General features: G+C 37.0%; 4 protein-coding genes across 5 annotated transcripts; 1 reads left to right on the top strand and 3 right to left on the bottom strand.

Annotated features, from left to right (window-relative positions):
- Positions 1–170: 170 nt before the first annotated feature.
- Positions 171–4,178, bottom strand: LOC17900376 (probable alpha,alpha-trehalose-phosphate synthase [UDP-forming] 7). Of its 2 annotated transcripts, none has more exons than XM_006306693.2 (5): positions 4,047–4,178; positions 1,543–3,559; positions 1,174–1,447; positions 751–1,085; positions 171–650 (listed from the first exon to the last, which is right to left on the bottom strand). In XM_006306693.2, exons 2-4 carry the CDS (start codon positions 3,510–3,512, stop codon positions 774–776), a joined length of 2,556 nt encoding a protein of 851 aa, XP_006306755.1. In that variant the 5' UTR covers positions 3,513–3,559; positions 4,047–4,178; the 3' UTR covers positions 171–650; positions 751–773. The 2 variants fall into 2 exon arrangements, with proteins under 2 accessions (XP_006306755.1, XP_006306756.1); XM_006306694.2 differs by lacking the exon at positions 4,047–4,178 and adding an exon at positions 3,905–4,008.
- Positions 4,179–7,071: 2,893 nt separating this feature from the next.
- On the top strand, positions 7,072–8,958 carry LOC17896994 (ras-related protein RABA1a). The gene is made up of 2 exons (XM_006304127.2): positions 7,072–7,379; positions 8,348–8,958. The coding sequence occupies exons 1-2, from the start codon at positions 7,159–7,161 to the stop codon at positions 8,787–8,789; spliced, it is 663 nt and encodes a 220-aa protein (XP_006304189.1). The 5' UTR covers positions 7,072–7,158; the 3' UTR covers positions 8,790–8,958.
- A 156-nt stretch (positions 8,959–9,114) lies between these two features.
- Positions 9,115–13,084, bottom strand: LOC17897113 (shaggy-related protein kinase iota). Its single transcript, XM_006307609.2, has 12 exons — positions 12,909–13,084; positions 11,773–11,865; positions 11,490–11,549; positions 11,132–11,404; positions 10,971–11,045; positions 10,839–10,895; positions 10,458–10,598; positions 10,308–10,358; positions 10,117–10,212; positions 9,918–10,001; positions 9,648–9,749; positions 9,115–9,542 (listed from the first exon to the last, which is right to left on the bottom strand). The coding sequence occupies exons 1-12, from the start codon at positions 13,017–13,019 to the stop codon at positions 9,447–9,449; spliced, it is 1,239 nt and encodes a 412-aa protein (XP_006307671.1). The 5' UTR covers positions 13,020–13,084; the 3' UTR covers positions 9,115–9,446.
- Positions 13,085–13,727: 643 nt separating this feature from the next.
- Positions 13,728–14,878, bottom strand: LOC17900253 (ribosomal L1 domain-containing protein 1). The gene has a single exon (XM_006306165.2). The coding sequence runs from the start codon at positions 14,822–14,824 to the stop codon at positions 14,057–14,059; it is 768 nt and encodes a 255-aa protein (XP_006306227.1). The 5' UTR covers positions 14,825–14,878; the 3' UTR covers positions 13,728–14,056.
- Positions 14,879–18,562: the final 3,684 nt, after the last annotated feature.

Genomic DNA, 18,562 nt, shown 5'->3' with positions numbered 1-18,562 from the left:
AGAGTTGAGAAAATCGAAGCGATCGCACAGTTAGCGAGAAAGACGCCAGGCCCATTGGGTTCAAAGTCACAGTTTAACCCCCATTGGGCTCGCGTTTTTCTATTTCATCCTTAATAGTTTCCATTTCCAAAGAAAGGCGCAAAGAATAATAAATAAATGAAAAGCCAACATTTGACCCCAAAAATAAATGAAAAGTCAACAATGGACACGCAACGTTATCTTTACATACTATTTTTTTTCACAGTTAAGTTTTTTTGTTCAAGATCCAATAAACAGCCGAATCCAAATTGATATCCTCAAGATCATCCAATTACAATAACAATAATAATCATAAACAATAAAAGAAAAAATAAAAGAAAGAGAAAAGATCAGGAAAAGCTTTTGCTTGTTGTTACTTCAACATCCTGAAACCAAACATCTATTTTGCTCCTCCTTTGATTGATTGATTGATTGCTCTTCACATAACATCTGAAAAGAACAAAGCTTCACATCACCATTTTTTTCTCCTTTTTCTACCATTAATACTCTCAGTTCTCACTACCCTTCTCTTCTTTTCTTTCTTTCAATCACAATCTCAAACACAAACACAAACAGACCAAACTCCTGTCTCTTCTTTTCCTTGTCTTTGTCTGTGTAACCTCTTTAGCCATCTATGCATCATTCATGGATAGTGTTTATGAGAACAAGACCATACGATGTTGCGGAAACAGAGCAAATACAACTGTAATTGAGATCATAAGAGGGCAAAACCTGGCAAAAGATCTGGTTTCAAATCAAAGGGCACCATCAAGTTCACGCATAGAGAAGTTTGAAGCCTCCGATGCCTCAGCTAGAGATTCAAGCATGCTTGTCACTTCAGTAGTATCGTCCAAGTAGTATTTAGCCTTGCTTGGCTTTTGCCCAACTGTGCATGCAAAGACTAGAGCATTATCACAGAGTAATCTTTTCGACATCGCATTACCAATCGCTTCAAACATGTCTTCATCAGACCGGTCATCTCCAATACATAGCACGAAATCAACCGGTTTCCCCTTTTCAGCCATTGATGAGAAAATCTTTTCTGACACGGATCCTTTGCTGACTCCCTGTATTCACAAAGAGCACAAACTCCAAGAATTAGATATTAATTGAAAACTTCAAATGCTTTAATTTAGCAGAAGAGAATTAACTTACCTGAGGCTTGACTTCTACAATGTAGTGACCGCTTTTGACTGCCACTGGCTCATTAGCTAGAACACTCTCTAGATGCTCTAACATTTCCTTTGCTTGTAACGAACCAAAGCCTGGATCCGCATCCCGATATTGCCAAACCAAAGCGCTCTCTTTGATTTCAATGGAAGAGCCATCTGTAGATTCAGTGTACTGTTTCATTACAGGTTCCACGATCTGCATCCACCCAAAATCAGAGCTCTGCCCACATGTTTCCCATTCTTCATTGCCTGACCACCTATAGAAAAGACACAAGGTATTTTACTAAACCCTGAAGGAGAAGAAGTATACAACTTTAAACAAGTGTTAATGAACAGTAGAGAAGAAAAGTACCTCAAGAAATATCCATGCTCCGCCGCGATTCCAACGTTTTTGCACGGAGTGAACCACTTTCCTAAGCTTTCCCTTCCTCTTCCGCTGACAATGAAAATTGAATTCTTCTTGTCCTCGCAAAGTGCATCCAAGAAATTAAGAACTTCCTGGCTTGGAGCTTTATTGATGGAGTTTTGAGGCATCAGAGTACCATCATAATCCAACAGTATAGCTCTGCTTTTCGCCCTTTTGTAGTCAGACACAATGCACGGTATTGAAAGCTTTCTAAAATTAGGATCAAGTGCCACAACTCTGAAACCAAAACTAATCCCCATCCCCCAACACCTTTTCTTGAAATGGTCCACACATATCCTCTCTAGGTCTTGCAAGAAACTTCTTGACCAATAAGCAACATCGTGGGTACTGACATACCGGAAATGTTTCTCATGTCGCAACTGTTTCTCAGCATCACTCATTGAGAGGGCCTCATTTAAGGCTTCTCCAGTAGCTTCAACGTTCCATGGGTTTACGCGTATAGCCCCACTAAGCGAAGGAGAACATCCAATAAACTCTGATGCAACCAACATGCTCTTCTTTGGGCCACTAAAATCTGATTCAGATCCAAGTAAACCCTGTCTACAGACAATATATTCGTAGGGAGTAAGGTTCATACCATCTCTAACAGCTGTAACGACTACGCACTCAGCAATATGGTAATAGGCATTTATTTCATTTATAGAAACCGGAGTATCAATATATATGATAGGTTGATATCCAGGTTTCCCGAATTCTCCATTGATCCTCCTGCAGCTTTCTTGGATTTCACCACGTATTTCATCTACATCAATACCTTTACCCCTAGCGGGATTTACAATCTGAACAAGAACAGCCCTTCCCCTCCAATTTGGATGCTGCCTCAGCATTTGTTCCATTGCTAGAAGCTTCAGGTTTATACCCTTGAATATATCCATGTCATCGATACCAAGCAACACAGTCTTACCTTCGAAACGATTTCGGAGCTCAGTCACCTTACCCTCCTCTTCTGAATATCTCATCACCGATTGAATACGACCCATGTTGATCCCCACTGGCATGATCTTGATTCCCACAGTCCTCCCGTAATACTCCAGCCCAATGTAGCCTCTCTTAGACTGATATTCTAGACCCAACATCCGACTGCAGCAAGTAAGGAAGTGCCGAGCATAATCGAAAGTGTGAAAGCCAATAAGGTCGCTGTTTAGTAACGCCTTAAGTATTTCCTCTCGAACAGGAAGAGACCGGTATATCTCAGATGAGGGGAAGGGACTGTGAAGGAAAAATCCCATCCTTATCCTGTTAAACCGTCTTCTCAGAAACGTCGGCAAGACCATCAAATGGTAGTCATGAATCCAGACAAAATCATCATCTGGATTAATAACCTCGATTACTTTCTGGAAGAAGAGCTTATTAGTGGCAACATAAGCTTCCCAAAGAGACCTATCAAATCTTCCACCATGATCAGCAGAAAACGGAAGCATGTAATGGAAGAGTGGCCATAGCTGCCTCTTGCAAAAACCGTCATAAAATTTGGATTGCAAATCAGGTGGGAAAAACGTAGGAACACATTTAAATTTGTCCAACAGTATCTGCGCCACATCGTCTTGTTCATGTGAATCAACATCAACGCTCAAAGAGCCAACATATAATATCTCCATATCCTCAGGCAAACCGTCCTTAAGCTGGAGATACAATGAATCTTGATCCCAACTGAAACTCCAGCTTCCATTTCGTTTCTCCGCCTTCAACGGGAGACGGTTAGCAACAATGATCATTCGATCAGATGAAACCGAGGAAGGATTATCGGAAGAGACACTATACGCTTGATCTTCATCAAACTCGGACACATTACCAGGAACCGTCATTACCCTAGGAAGCCGCCTACGCTCTCTTCCCATGACAGGGAAATTCCCTGATGCCAAGTCTAATAAATTTGTGTACGACCTAGAAATCATCTTTGCTTGTCTCCAGAATCCACAAATTAAACACTAGTTCGATAAATCTGCATCAAGAGAAAAAACAAAAGGCGGTAAGGTCAATCTCCACGAACAAAACTCAAACAAGATCTACGAACAGAGATACCAAATACTATAAAAATCAGTTTTGGGGTAAAATGAAATCAAACCAAATCGAGAGCTTGAGCAAATACCCAGAAATCGAAATAATCAACAATAGTCACTTATCATCTCTCTATCACTGAGTTAAGAAGAACCAAAATAAAAAATAAAAAACTGAGCTTTACAAGCAAAATAACAAAATCGAATGGATGACACATTCCAATCATCTGAAAAGCAAGATCCATAAAATTACGACCCAAAAGCTAAACAAAAACGAAAGAAAGATTAACCTTTCAGATACACCTAAATCGGAGCGACCCGATCCCTCAATTGAGCAAAGAGAAATAGAGGAACCCGAAAACGAAGAAAAATTTGAAAACCGTGGAGAAAAAAAATATCTACTTTGGATTTGTCACGAATCGAGAGACTCACCTTTTTGTTCCTTTGGCAAACGAAGAAGAATCTGATCTTCTCTATCTAACCCAAAAAAATGAAAACGTGAAATTTAATCTAGGGTTTATATGGCAAACTCTAAAAAAAAATTAAAACATTAAAAAAAAAAACAAAAAAAACTCAGTTTCCAGCCTCATATGTGTATTTAGGAATAATAGCAAATATGCCCTTCTATTCTAATAGACCAAGCTACTATGACCACTATATATATTACTATACTCTAAAAGTCAAAAGTTTCTTACCATTTAAGAGATACCATTTCCATTTATAATAATAATTCTTTTTGAAATGATATGTTGGCTTTTCTTTCAAAAAATAATAATGATGAACAAATCTAAGTTGCATACAATTTTCATAAGAGTAATTTTTATAATTATAAAATATTAATATTATTAAACTGATTTTTAGAAATAGGTGAAATATTTTTTTTAAAAAATATATTATTCTTGAATTACATTTATTAAAATAATAATTATAAAGATGAGAAAAAGAAATAGTATAAAAAAACAACATAATCTATATATATTGAATAAAGGAACTATTGGGTGTTTATGGGAGATTATGAAAAGCTAAGGGCAAAAAATAATAAAACGGAGGAAGGAAAGGTGGGATGTGAAATTAAGGATAAAGTCGTACGTAGAACAGTCGTACATCGTGTGTGATATGGAAGCAATCTCTCCCTCTCTCTCTCTTCTCTCTTCTCTCTTCTCTCGGATATGAATCTCAAAGGGAATATTATTTAATTTTTTGAGTTATGATTTTTACTGGTCAAATCCAAGGGGCGTAAAATATAGGAAAAATATAAAGCTCTTAAAAAATAAAATAAAAAGAGGACCGTCACCGAGTCGTATGCTTCGCTGTCTGCAAGGTACATGTCATATAACAAAGGTACTTGAAGAACAATAAGGATTGGACGGTGATGTAGAAAGAAGAGACAGGCTAGTGGGAATAGCGTTTGCCTCCGTTATATTAGAAATTTTTATTTGGATAAGGCTAGTAAAGCCAGCCGGACTCGCACTATTGCCAGCTGGCAATGTACACAGAGCCCAAACGACGAGCATCGGGTCACTCGCCGGTGGTAGCGCGTGGGGAAACGGACACAACGTGAGGACGCGTGATGCCGTGTGCGATGTATATGAATGGTGGACCACTTCGCTTCGGGCGCTACCTATTACTGTTATCAAGTAGTGCTCTCTCTCTCTCTCTCTTACTACAATCCCCCAAACGTGTCTAGGACCTTATTTTGGACCGTTTGACACGTGTCGCAGCAGGGGACACTTTTGAGCGTGTGGTGAGCCGGAGTGATCAAGTTTCTTACGTTCTTTTTTGGATCTTTCTCTGTTTTATTTGTTAGTGGGAATTATATAATATATGGAAGCATATGGGTAGTATTTATTTATATACTATGTATTGTGGGTTGTTCTATGTATTTTTTTTTTTTTTAAAAACAATATTATATTGTAGTAGTAATTATGAGAAATTAACTAGTTGGTCAATTAATTGTTTGGTTGCACTTTTGTCTAATTAATTTCATCTTTAATGATTGATTTTAGTTGTTGTTGTAGGCTTTGCAGTTACAACGTCCATACGTTTTTTCTTCTTGTGTTGTCAGATTCTTCTTCTACTTGTGATTGTTTTAATAAAAGTCTGGACATATCTGTGGCATTTATATATTTGAGAAAACAAGATATATCATACTCAGGATAAAATTCGGATTTTAGTTAGAACTTTATGGGTCTATATAAAATATAATGTGAGTTTTTTTCTTATGGAACTTTCATTTTTTTTTTGCATAAGATGGTGTTTTCGTAAAGTGAAAGGAAAAAAGATGTATCGCAAATAGTACGATATGCATCATTATAACAAGAACTGAGATTGGGTTGTGGACTGTGGTACGTATTAAGGTTAATATAATGAGTACAATGCACATCACATTATGTGCTAATTTTGGAAGAAGCAACGTTTATAATAATGTCTTTAAACGATCATGTTTTATGAATACAACAAGTTTACATCTCTAGAATTATTTTCAAAGCATATTTTCTTACCATTCCAACTGGGCAACAACTGGTTAGAAGATACTTTAACACACCAAGTCAACGCAACAATTTGTAATATTTTCATTTTGCTTTCAATCCTCGACTTTACCTCCAAATATTTTCACGTTGCTTTCAAATACCTTCACTTTATCTCTAAATACCTCTATCATTACATCTAAATATCTCCACGTTGCTTCCAAATACCTCCACTTTACCTCCAAATATTTTCACATTGCCTCAAAATATATTTACATTGCCTTCGAATACTTCCACTTTGCCTTCAAATACCTCAATGTTGCCTCCAAATACCTCCACTTTGCCTCTAAATACCTCCATCATTGCCTCCAAATATCTTTACATTGTATCCAAATACTTCCGTTTTGCCTCTAATAATCTCTACGTTGCCTCCAAATACCTTGACTTTGCCTCCAAATACGTGAACGTTGCCTCCAAATATCTATATTTTGTCTCTAAATACTTCTATTATTGCCTCCAAATACCGGCATGCACTTTACCTTCAAATACCTTCATCATTGCCTCCAAATATCTCCATATTGCCTCCAAACACCTCCACTTTACCTTAAAATATCTTTATTTTACCTCCAAATATTTTTATATTACCTTTATATACTTTCACATTGCCTATGAATATCTCTACTTTACTTCCAAATACCTTCATTCTTGCTTTTTAATATCTCTGTGTTGGTTTAATATAGCTTTATTGTTTTTTTGTCAACAGCATTCATAAAATAGATTTCAAATAACTTTATATATATAGATATCTAGAAGATTTCCTTAATTATGCAACTTATTAAGCGGATATTTTTTTTTAAAATATATATTTAAACTTTTAGGTGTTATATATCTTTTTAATTTATTTATTTTAAAAAGAAGAAGCAATATAAACGATTATGAGCCAACCCGACAAAAAGCTTTCATCGTCATCATCATTATCATAATCTTCTGAATCATTATTATTATTAGAGATCATCAAACACAACAATTCACTAGAGTAAACCCAATTTCTCTATTCCCAAAATTCCGATTAATCAATGGCGGGTTACAAAGCCGATGAAGAGTACGATTACCTCTTCAAGCTCGTCTTGATCGGCGACTCTGGTGTCGGCAAATCCAATCTCCTCTCTAGGTTTACCAAGAACGAGTTCAACCTCGAATCCAAGTCTACCATCGGCGTTGAGTTCGCTACCAAAACGCTCAAAGTCGAAGGCAAAGTCGTCAAAGCTCAGATTTGGGATACTGCTGGTCAAGAGAGGTCTGATTTCGTTTCCTCTCTTCTTCTTTCCTGCTTACTCGATTTCAATCCTTTGGAGATAAGGTTTTTCAAACTCGATTCACTGTTTATTAAAGTTTTTTTGAATCATTGTGTTTAGTCTTTAGATTTATGTATCTGAATTTCATGAATCTGGATTTGTGATTTCTTTCTTTTTTTGGGAGTGATTTGGTGATGTAAAGATCAAGAGTTGGTTTTTTTATCTTAGAAGTTGAAAGTGTGGTTGTTCATTTTCTGATTCTTTGATCTCTCTAACTTTATTTATATGTCGCAACAAAGCGCCTGCTTTGCTAAACTTTGGAGAGTTCGACCTCAGATGAAGTTGATCATTTGTAGAGAAAAGTCTCAGATTGTGCTGACACAGGCCTCAAACTCTGCAGGTTACTTAGGATTTAACCACATTTAGGCTACTAGTGGTTTTCTTTTGTGCTTATTTGATTCTTGTTTATAGATATGTATCTCTCAATGCTCTCCTGTCTGTATCCATCCCCGTAGTAAAAAAGTGTTGCTTTTTATAGATATCTGCGTTACTACTAATATCAAGTGTTATCTAAATCTCTGTTACTCTACTATTGTTTGTGCCTTTCCATCGGTTTCACGCAAAGATACTTGTCCGAGCTTGTGTGTTATGGATTTCTAAACCCAATGCACTTGATGGAAAGAAAACACTTTTTTTTCATCTCATCTGCCTTGGCTTGCGCTAGACATAGATGCATTTTAAATTTGGAAGTGGATTTCTTTCCTTAACTCTGCGATTGTTGCTTTACAAAGTAACCATTTGGTAGATACTTTGAAATGCCTTTTAAAAACGATTGCTATGTGGGTCATACGTTTATAAAAATAGTTTTAACTTTGTTCAGTTATCTGTTACTGCTCTAATAACTGTGGTTGCTATTGTATCTCTGTTAACCACATCTAAGATTATACTAGTTTTGGTTATGCTTTGATAGATACCGAGCGATCACCAGCGCTTACTACAGAGGAGCTGTAGGTGCTTTGCTTATCTATGATGTGACAAGGCACGCGACCTTTGAGAATGCAGCAAGGTGGCTAAGGGAACTAAGAGGACACACAGACCCGAACATAGTGGTGATGCTCATAGGGAACAAGTGCGATTTGCGCCACTTAGTAGCAGTCAAAACAGAAGAAGCTAAAGCCTTTGCTGAGAGAGAATCTCTGTATTTCATGGAGACATCAGCTCTAGACGCAACCAACGTTGAAAACGCATTCACGGAAGTGCTCACTCAGATCCACAAGATAGTGAGCAAAAGAAGTGTGGATGGATCCAACAGAGGAGAAGGATCTTCGACTGATTTACCAGGAAAAGGAGAGACGATAAACGTTAAAGAAGACGGTTCGGTTCTTAAGAGAATGGGCTGCTGCTCTAACTAGACTGGAGGATTGTAGATTTGGTTAGGGTGAGACATCAAATGATAATGTCTTTGGCTATGGCAATCAAAATGAAATAAGAAACATTACTTCAAGATCATGTTTAATTGTTTCTGCTATGGTAAATTTGGCCTGTATGTTTTTTTTTTTATAAATTGTCTTTGAAGGTACATGATTGGTAATTGTCTTTCACACTCGTACCACTTGTAAAATTGTAATAAACTTTATAGATGCAAATCTTTCCCTAAGAAACATTTCAAAGACAAATGTCAATATTAAGAGAATTATCATCAGGCCTTATTTATAGTCTTTGTGTTAACCCAGATCATACAGAAAAGACGATCTTTTGGCTTAACTTGTGGACATGAGTTACATGATATTTGTTCAATATTTTCGCCTCGTTTTTTTTCTCTACGGATCTGTCAGAATTGTTTTACGGACAAAAACATATACAAAAATACACGAGGAACAGTGTCTCTCTCAACTCTCCAGGCTAAGGAATAAAAGAAATAGACGCAACTATCAGCCTCTGATTTCTCAAAAAAGCTGAAGATGACTTTTACTAAAGTGTATAGAAGCTGATAATAGTCGTGGTTAATATATTGCTGAACCTGTCAAATATCAAATAGAAGTAGTAAATCTGCTTTCTTCTCTGTTTCTTCAGACATGCACAGTGTTTTGTAATCCTGTGCTCATATGTCGTCTCATATGCTCAGGTATTAGCCTGTTGATCAGCTCCATTGAAGCTCCACCTAACTGTTTCCACATTCAAAGAAAACCAATTGGGTTATGTTAAAGTTCCACGAATAAGCAGCATTTTTGGAGCTTAGCTTTTAGTCCTTTGCTAACTGATTTTTTTACCTCTTGTTTAAAATTGAACAGTGGCGGTAATGGACGGCCATTTGGAAGACGGGCGTTTGGCTCTCGAAGTTCATCGAAAAACGGATGAGCACATGCTTCGAGCTAAAGAGATGAAGAAAAACAAATGTCAAAATAAAACTCAGCTCCATCCAACACTTGGAAGAGAATTTAAACGAGCTTCTATAATTCCAGTCCATCACTAAAAGTCAAAAACAAGTTATCACAAGAGTCTAATTATGATTCCAATTATAAAAATAAAAATAAACTAACCGCAGTGCAACGTAGACTTGGTGAATATTGAAGAAGCCGAGATGCAAGGTCAATGGCTTCTGGAGGCATTCTCTTATGAAACACCTGGAGGTCAAGAGCACAATATATGGTTGGTGGTATCAATCAAATGCTTTTCTGAATATTGTGTAGGTAATGAGTTTAGTCATTGTTGGACCACAAGAAGGGTGAGATGAATTACCTTGTGCCAAGGGTGCGCTTTGATTTGTGGGAATCTAAAGTCTGTGTAATTTGGGTTCATACATCGAATTTCTTCACGAGTCGGAGTACCAAGAACCTAAATCAACGTAGCAAGAACTCATGATAACAATCTCCTATATTCTTAAACTAAAAAAAAAAGAATCCAGGTATTATTAGTAAAGGAGAGTTCACCTTTATGATCTCCACAAGCTGATCAACTGAATTTTCTCCTGGAAATAAAGGCTGCAGAGAGAGTTTGAGATAATATAACATCAGGCGGGCACTATTTGCAGAGATACTATATGTAACAGATCTTTATTAGCGCAAGAAAGCCACACCAACCTGGCCAAGAAGAAGCTCAGCCAGAACACAACCAGCAGACCATATATCTATGGATGCTGTATACTCTGTGGCTCCAAAGATGAGTTCCGGAGCTCGATAGTAACGGGAGCATATATATGATATGTTAGCTTCACCTTTTACCTAAAGTGTATTGCCAAACATTTAAAGGGTTACCAAAACAGAGATGCATGAAATGAATGCTTTAAGAGGGCGACAGAACATGCTGCTACCGCCTATACTTCTCTATATAACTTCTGAGAAATGAGAAAGCAATATAATTCCTAAAGCTCACACTTAATTGTAACGTATGACCTACATGTGTAATTACATAGAAAAGCAAAAAACACAAGAAACTGAGTTAATGAAAGATATCACCCTTACCAATACTTTTGCACTTCCAAAATCACACAGCTTAACCTGGTGGGTTAAGGGATCAACCTACAGTATGCACCAGAAAGTTAGATCCAAAAACTTGTCAAGGTTACAAAACACATGCCATGCTAGATAACGTACCAAGAGATTTTGTGGTTTCACATCTCTGTGACAAACACCAGGAACAGTATGGATGTAAGCCAAACCTCTGAAGATCTGCAATTAGATTTTTTTTATTAGTTTCAGAATCAACTTAATTAGATGTTATTTGCGAGACAAACTGCAAGTAACAGTGTGCATACTTGATATGTGTAGAGTTTGACATAGAAAATTGGCATTCTCTGATTTGAACTAGTATAGTGCCTCAAAACCCGGTACAAAGTCTCAGGTACATACTCCATAACGAGGTTGAGGAAGAGCTCATCTCTACTCGTTGTGGAGAAGAAACAGTGCTTCAAGGAGATGACATTTGGGTGATCCATTAGTCGCATTAGTTGCAACTCACGGTTTTTGTATCGTCGATCTTGCAAGACCTTTTTAATGGCTACTGATTCTCCAGTTTCCAAGCATTTCGCCTAAAATAGTTATTTTTAGACTTGATCAGAGAGGGAAAATAAGATTTATGACCAGTAAATGCTAGCATAGAGGAGCACAGTATACCTGGAAAACAATTCCGAATGAACCTGTTCCAACAACCCGTTCAGCCATGTAACTAATAGTCTGTAAGGGACAGAATGAAAATGATTACTTCAACTTGGAAACAAAGAGATCATAATCAGTTATTCTTATCTATCTGTTAATAGTTTTAGTGGAAAAGTAACACTTGCTGAAACATATGGTGCGAAATGAGTAACACAGGCCAAAGCTGCAGTAACATTACACATGGTACTGTAGTGGTGTTGTTCTAGTTATTTAAAAGGTTTTGCAAACATTAGAAACCAACCTGCTTGGGTTCACCGTTTTTGCCACCAATGGTAGTGGAAATGATATGACCGGTAACAGCATCATTTCCTTCTACAACCGCAGGAGTCATTTCCTGCAATCCACCTCACATATTAGTAATAGGCGTTAAACAATTCTGATTAAAGTTAACAACAAGGTGGAAGAGAGATGTTAAGCATTTACTGCTTCCAACAAGCCTTGGGATAAATATGACTGTATAAGAATGCTATTGCATAAAATGATCAAAACAAACTTAATTTATCATTTATCCCGAGGTAAGTTTTGCCAGAGATAAATCATACAAGTAAATGGAATAAGTTATGCCAGAGGGAAGGACAAGCCAAAGTAATAAAATCGAGAATAAATGTCGGCCACAGATAGAAGGGAGAGAGATAGAGAAAGACAAAGCAAAGAAGCAATGGGCCAAGAGAAAGACATAACTATAGGAATACTCCAAAACCCTGCCAAGAGTGAATTCAGAGATCTACAAGTAAAGAAAATTGTACTTTGAAGAATGAACAGTATTGATTATTGAAATAAATAATATGAGATATCCAAACAAGCAAAATGTACTTTGAAGAATGAACAGTGTTGAAATAAATAGACCTTCACTGATATGTAATAATCTGACATGAAGGAAAAATACTCAAGCTAGTTTGATATGAAATACAGGTGTTACCCAATGAAAATCAACTAATTCAATTCAGCTCTAAATTTTGCACACAAGATTCAAAAGGTTACTGTTGATTTGCTTAGATCTCCGGTAGAGAAAGTTTGAAGTAGTAACTGGGGAAAATCATAAGAGTAATCAATCAAGCTGACTAGCAATACTGCATGCAAACAAATGAAGTATAAATCGCAGTCTCCTATATAAAAGGCCTCGCCGGAGTAAAAAAAAAAACAACTCTCTGGTGAGCTCAGATCAGGGACGACGGACGAACAAAACCATGAGGACGAGAATACAAATCGATTCTACTGTGCTTAGACATAGAACAAATATTTAAAAATAAAAAAAGGAGCAAAGATCGGAGTAGATCTAGAACAGCCACCAAACTCTAAATTCAAATGCACTGTTTACCAAACACAGACGTCAAAACAGATAGAGAAAACAAGAGAGAGGCGGGGGAGGAAGCAAACCTTATCTGAATCCATATCAGGACGGCGTTTGAAAGCGTCACCGTCGTGAAGGTGCGGCGGAGGAGGAGCAAGAGCATGAGGCTGAGGCCCCAATAGTGGTAATGAAGCCATGTGCGCTTTTTTGTTTTATAACACTTTCTCTCTCAACCACTGAACTAAATATTATTATGAGTAAAGAAGACTCTTCTTTTTCTCCCCCATTGTTCAAAGCACAAAAACGAGGACCCCCCCATGGAAGACTATAGTGCGCGTGATTGTAACGCTCCAATCACAATTCTACCTCTTTTGATTAATAATCAAATTAAAACACTTTCCTTTGGAATTTTTATTATTTAATGATAACTAAATTACTTAAGTTAGAAACTCCATTACATTATTCTATCTCATTATGGTATCAAATTTAATACTCCTAATCATTTTTAGATTTGAACCTTAACTTCAAGACCACTTGCTACCATTTACTCTTTAATTTTTGGTTCCTTTTTGCTCTCATCATTGATGAAGTGTTCTTTTTTTTATATAATAATTATCTGAGTATACATACAGTCTACCAATAAATATGAATGATGGTCCGATGGTCTATTTTTCGTTACACTATCACATAAAAGAGCTTTTAAGTTAGATGTACCATAACTGTGTTCCACCATCGGTTTCATCAAACCAGTTTTTGCTATTTGGAATAGCTATCGAACAAGAATTTAGAACGATACAGCTCACGTATATCAAGAGACTGAGAAAACACCAAGAATTGGAACCTATATTTTTGAGATTATACAAGAACAATTCTCAAACGAAGAAAGATCAATAGAATATCATGCCTTTGCGAAGACAAAGGAATTCAATAAAGAAGGAAAACTAGATCCTTTCAAAACCAAAAACCATCCTGTCATATTCAAACAGCATCCTTCTGCTTACACATGACAAAAGGTGCTTTCTGTGATTACTTCTTCAAATTTTCAAAATACCCACTCATGGAAATTAAGATTTTGCATTTAAAAGCCATCTTTTGCACTATATCATTCTAGGCAGGCATAATCTTAAACATTACAGCAAGAGAAAAAGTTCCACAGAAGAAAATAACCAAAACCTGTGACTAAATTGTAACCAGATCGATCATCCATTACCTTCTTTAAACACTATCATCAGAGTTAGGCTTGTCCAACTTGTTCATAAACAGGCAATGCCATGCTCTCAAGCAACTTGATATGAAAAAATCTAACATTCTTCCATTTGCCAGGAACTGAATCAGCAATCCCATTTATACTCGCCATAACATTCTCTGCAATCTCCTTCCTTCCCATGGACAATTTCGCTACTTTTACAACACTACACGTACCTGTACCGACGAAGAACAGAGCCGATTCACAAGCTTTTTCAATCTGCTCTTTCCAATTCCCATGCCTCAGATTAATCGCGATCGGGTTCTTCTTCTTCTTAACAAACTCTTTCCCCAGTATCTTCGGCAAAATCGGCATGAGCCTCCTCTCGGCGAAATACAGCTCGCAGCATCGCTCCTCCTTCTCTAACTTGCTTAAATCCGACTTCAATTTGGAGACTTTGATCACACTGGTGATCGGAATCCTCTCTGCTTCGATCTTCTTCAAAGCCGCTTCCTTTGTGATTTTGTTCTTGTGTTTGTCGTCGATGATCAAACAGAGCTCCGGCGAATCTTCGGCGGTCAGATCGATGAGAGGATGAGGAAGAGGGATCATGAAGGGGTTACTCCGATCCAACTGGGGGATTTTCTTCAGTGTCACGATTAGGTAGACGAAACCGTCGTTCTCAAGCTGCTCTGATTTCTGGGACTTGGATTTGGAGTCCCACCATTTTAACAGAGATTTCACGGCTCTGTTAACGTTATTCGGGTCAACCTTCGACTGGTGACGCGGCGGAAGAGCAGTCATAGTAGTGCTCATTCTCCGGCGAGAGAAGGGAGAGACGGCGCAATTGCGAAATTAGGGTTTCCAAGGGTTTAAGATTATTATTGCGTTTTACTCTTTTATTTTACTTTCAATATTATTATATTATATTCGTTTTCCTTTTCTTTTTTTTTTTACTCAAAATCTATAATAATATTAAATGCGTTGTATGATGATGGCGCCCTTTTCCTTATATCTAATTTGTCATCTTGTCAAACGATTTGTCCTCTGAACGCCGGCGAAACTCGTCACAGCTCCCCGGCTCCTAAATATGTGACAACTTCCTCTTCTTCTTATCCTCCGGGGTCCGATAAGGTAAGGTATGTGGCGTACCGACTGAAACTTAGGAAATTGATTTGTCTTGGATTCTGAGAGACTTGTTGCTTCGTTTCTTTGTCCAATTTGCAGTGGATTTCAAATTTTTTCGGTTCCTCTGCATTGAGATACAGCTAGAATTCGTTTTTTTTTTTTTTTTAAAGTCTCAATTTTTAGGGTAACTGTGTATAGAATTTCTGCGTATTAGGTGTTCGTTGAAATTCCTCTGAGAAATAAAATAGTCGTATTAAGGCTTTCCTCTATATTCTTTATCAATAACGACGCTTTGTTCATCTGTTTCGTTTCCAAGGAAGCTGATGTTTTTCCTTCAAAAAATCTTAGTTTGCAATCCTTTTTTGTGTCATCCCATGATTATATTACCAGTGCTAGGATTTATTTTTTATGGCATAGCTTTAAGGACGGATTTGCGTTGAACCGCAATACTGATAGCTAAGCAGTTAATTTACCTATAACATGGTAAAAATGTTTAATCCCAGAACTGCTCAACCTCAACTCATTTTTGGACTGCCTCGTCTTCAATTGCAACTAGGAAGCAGAAGAATGCCGACGGCTATCAGGACTCGGATACTGGCTCTTCCAAATCAGGTCGAAGTATATCTGAGGTAGATATTCTTGCTCTGTCTCACGTTTCATTCTTGCATTTCTTAAGATTGTTTCTTGGTTGATCATATGATAGGTACATGCATTTGACATGGGAATAGGATATAGAAATACAAAGCTATTTTCACATTCCATATTATACGCATTCTTGTATAAAGTCTTTCATGTGACAGGGCCTTGATGATACTCCCTAGGTAATGGTCAGTATTTTCTGTACTGGGATGTAAACAACGTTTTGTTACTTTTTAACGATGTAAGCTTTTTTGGTCGAATAAGAAGATTTTGAGTTTAGATTTCTCCAGAATGTGAGTTTATTGAAATTCCAGTGATTTCCTAATTCGCTTATATGGACTAGTGTAGGTTGTCTTTGACTCTCCATTTGACTTGATTTTTTTTTGCAATTCTAGCTCTCACCTCTTCCGATTAAGGTAGAAAGAATTGTTTATGCCAGTCAACTAAGGGTTTGGTTTTTGTTAAAAGGTTTGTTTGACACACATGAGTACGGGTTCTTGGTTTTTGGAATTATATCCTCCCTCGTGTTGTGTCTTCTTTCAGCTCCATTCTTAAATTGAATTTTCCAAACAAATTGTTCCATTACTTCATTTTGCACTGTTGGACTCTGTTATAACCTCTCCCTTTCTTTGCAGAACAAAACTCCACATCTCCTGCAAAACGTATTGTGAGCTCTTGGTGATCTCTATTTGTTTAAACTCTCAGATGCTCCGTGTGCAGGAAGTGTTTCAAGTTGGTCCGCATCTCTATTTGGAACTGTAGTTACCATCATGGGGATATACTAGTGGCCTAGTATGTTTAATGTTTTTTGTTTTCAAAATTTCATTGCGCTTACATGCTTATTCTGTTAGGTCTTTTGTCCCAAATGGGTCTTTGGTCCTCGGTTTCACTCGGCCACAAAGAATTCAGGTAATATTGATGTACGTCCGTTGTTGAAAACTTCAAAAGAGCAAATGAACATCTTTTGATCAAGAATTACATGTCATTTGCTTTGATTATGAATGATAGGTTTTATGATACATGTGCTGCCCCATACATAGCGTAGATATTCTGTAGGTAGCTCAAATGGAAGCATCTGGTTCATCTTTTAATCATGAAAGTGCAAGTCCCTAGAAAGAATCATATCATCATGTGGACTCAAAAATAAGAATTTCAGACTTCTCTTTGCTTGTTACCAGTATCCCGATGGCACTATACATGAGTTTGACTTTATTCCATCAGGTAAAAAACCAATTACTCTACTGTATTTGAATTGACTGTTTACTTTACCTTAAAGAAAAAAAAAAAAACAGAGAAGTCATTAAAAAGAAGAAGTTGCCTCTCTCACAGTCGCATTTAGTTTCCCTGGTTACATTGGAATCTCTGTAAACAACTTGTATGAATGTAGGTAAGGTTTATATATTTATATTAATTAACAAAACGATTTAACAATGCTAAGTGATGGGACATACCTACTAATCATCAGATTGAAAACTTATGGTACACTCGTACAAAGTGAAACCAAACGAAAAAATATTTTGCGGGATTGGCCAGGGTCTTGATGACTGATTGAAGTATGCATTAGTGGTTATTAGACTGGTTTATAGTTAGTTGGACTGTGACTTGCAACAATAGTGTGTTATCAGCGTATCTGTAGAACCCCCAAGCAATTTGATTACGGAGGACATGGACAGGGATGGGGTGGGGAAGGGAGGGGTCCAAATAAATATATGTTGAAAATTTTGAATCAACAGAGTTGGATCGGAGAGAGCCATTCTTCTTAAATGTAAATAAATAGGTTCTATGTATTTGTACGTACGTATGTGAAGTATAGGCGCATTCAAGTCTTTCTTCGATTAAAGTTTATTGTCCAAGTTTTTATCTTTGTTTCGTTTTCAGTTGGTAGCTCACAGTGCTCATAGGTCCTGAGGTCACAATTCCAGTCGTGTATTGGCAACAAACTTTAGTATTTTTCTGTATACGCGTTACCGTATATGAAAAATTTCTATTTAAAGATACTAATGGTTTTCTACTTATTCTTCTCTACTATATCTCCAGTATTACTATAAATAGAAGCATTAAAAGAGACATTTTAAGATCCCCAACCACTACACGCAGTATTCAAAAGCATCGTTACTCTTTTTTTCCTTTTTCTTTTTTCTTGCAACTTCACAAAAAAATGTTTGTCTTTCGATCCCGATATCATTTGTACCCTTGAATGATAAAGTGCATGGAAGGCCTCGAAGATATATATACACATTAAGATAATGCAGAATAGCTAGCATAATAAAAGCTCTGCATGAAACGGATAACATATATAGCATGTCTTTCATGATGTAAGGTCCTCATCTGTGAGACTGTGACTCTGTGTGAATATTAATTCTTAGACGACTAACAGGATTAGTTGGGCTAGCCACGCTATTCGTAATAAATACTTGTAAGAAACATGGCAAAAGGATTTGTCTTGGTTAACGTGGAGAGTAAAGTTTTTATCTTTAGCCAGGCGATGGAGACATACCAATACGTCGAGATGAGCAGTGAGTAGTAGTATTTTCTACTTTCTTTTCGGATAATGGTATATATACATTATTATATATAAAAAGGTTATAAATAATCTAAATTGAACGTTGGGGAGTGAAAACATGTGCTGGTGCCAGAGAGTATTAAAGATAGAAATGGGAGGGAAGTAGATAGAACATTAAAGAAGAGTGGTTAATCGCATTTAACAAACGCCCGGGGACCTTCACGTACGCTAACAATTGCCCATATATATACTCCTACGTTGTTCCATGTTATAATGCTCATAAA

This window comes from Capsella rubella, unplaced genomic scaffold (assembly GCF_000375325.1).
Source record: "Capsella rubella cultivar Monte Gargano unplaced genomic scaffold, Caprub1_0 scaffold_1, whole genome shotgun sequence".
NCBI lineage: Eukaryota > Viridiplantae > Streptophyta > Magnoliopsida > Brassicales > Brassicaceae > Capsella > Capsella rubella.
This window is presented reverse-complemented; position numbering and strand designations above follow the sequence as displayed.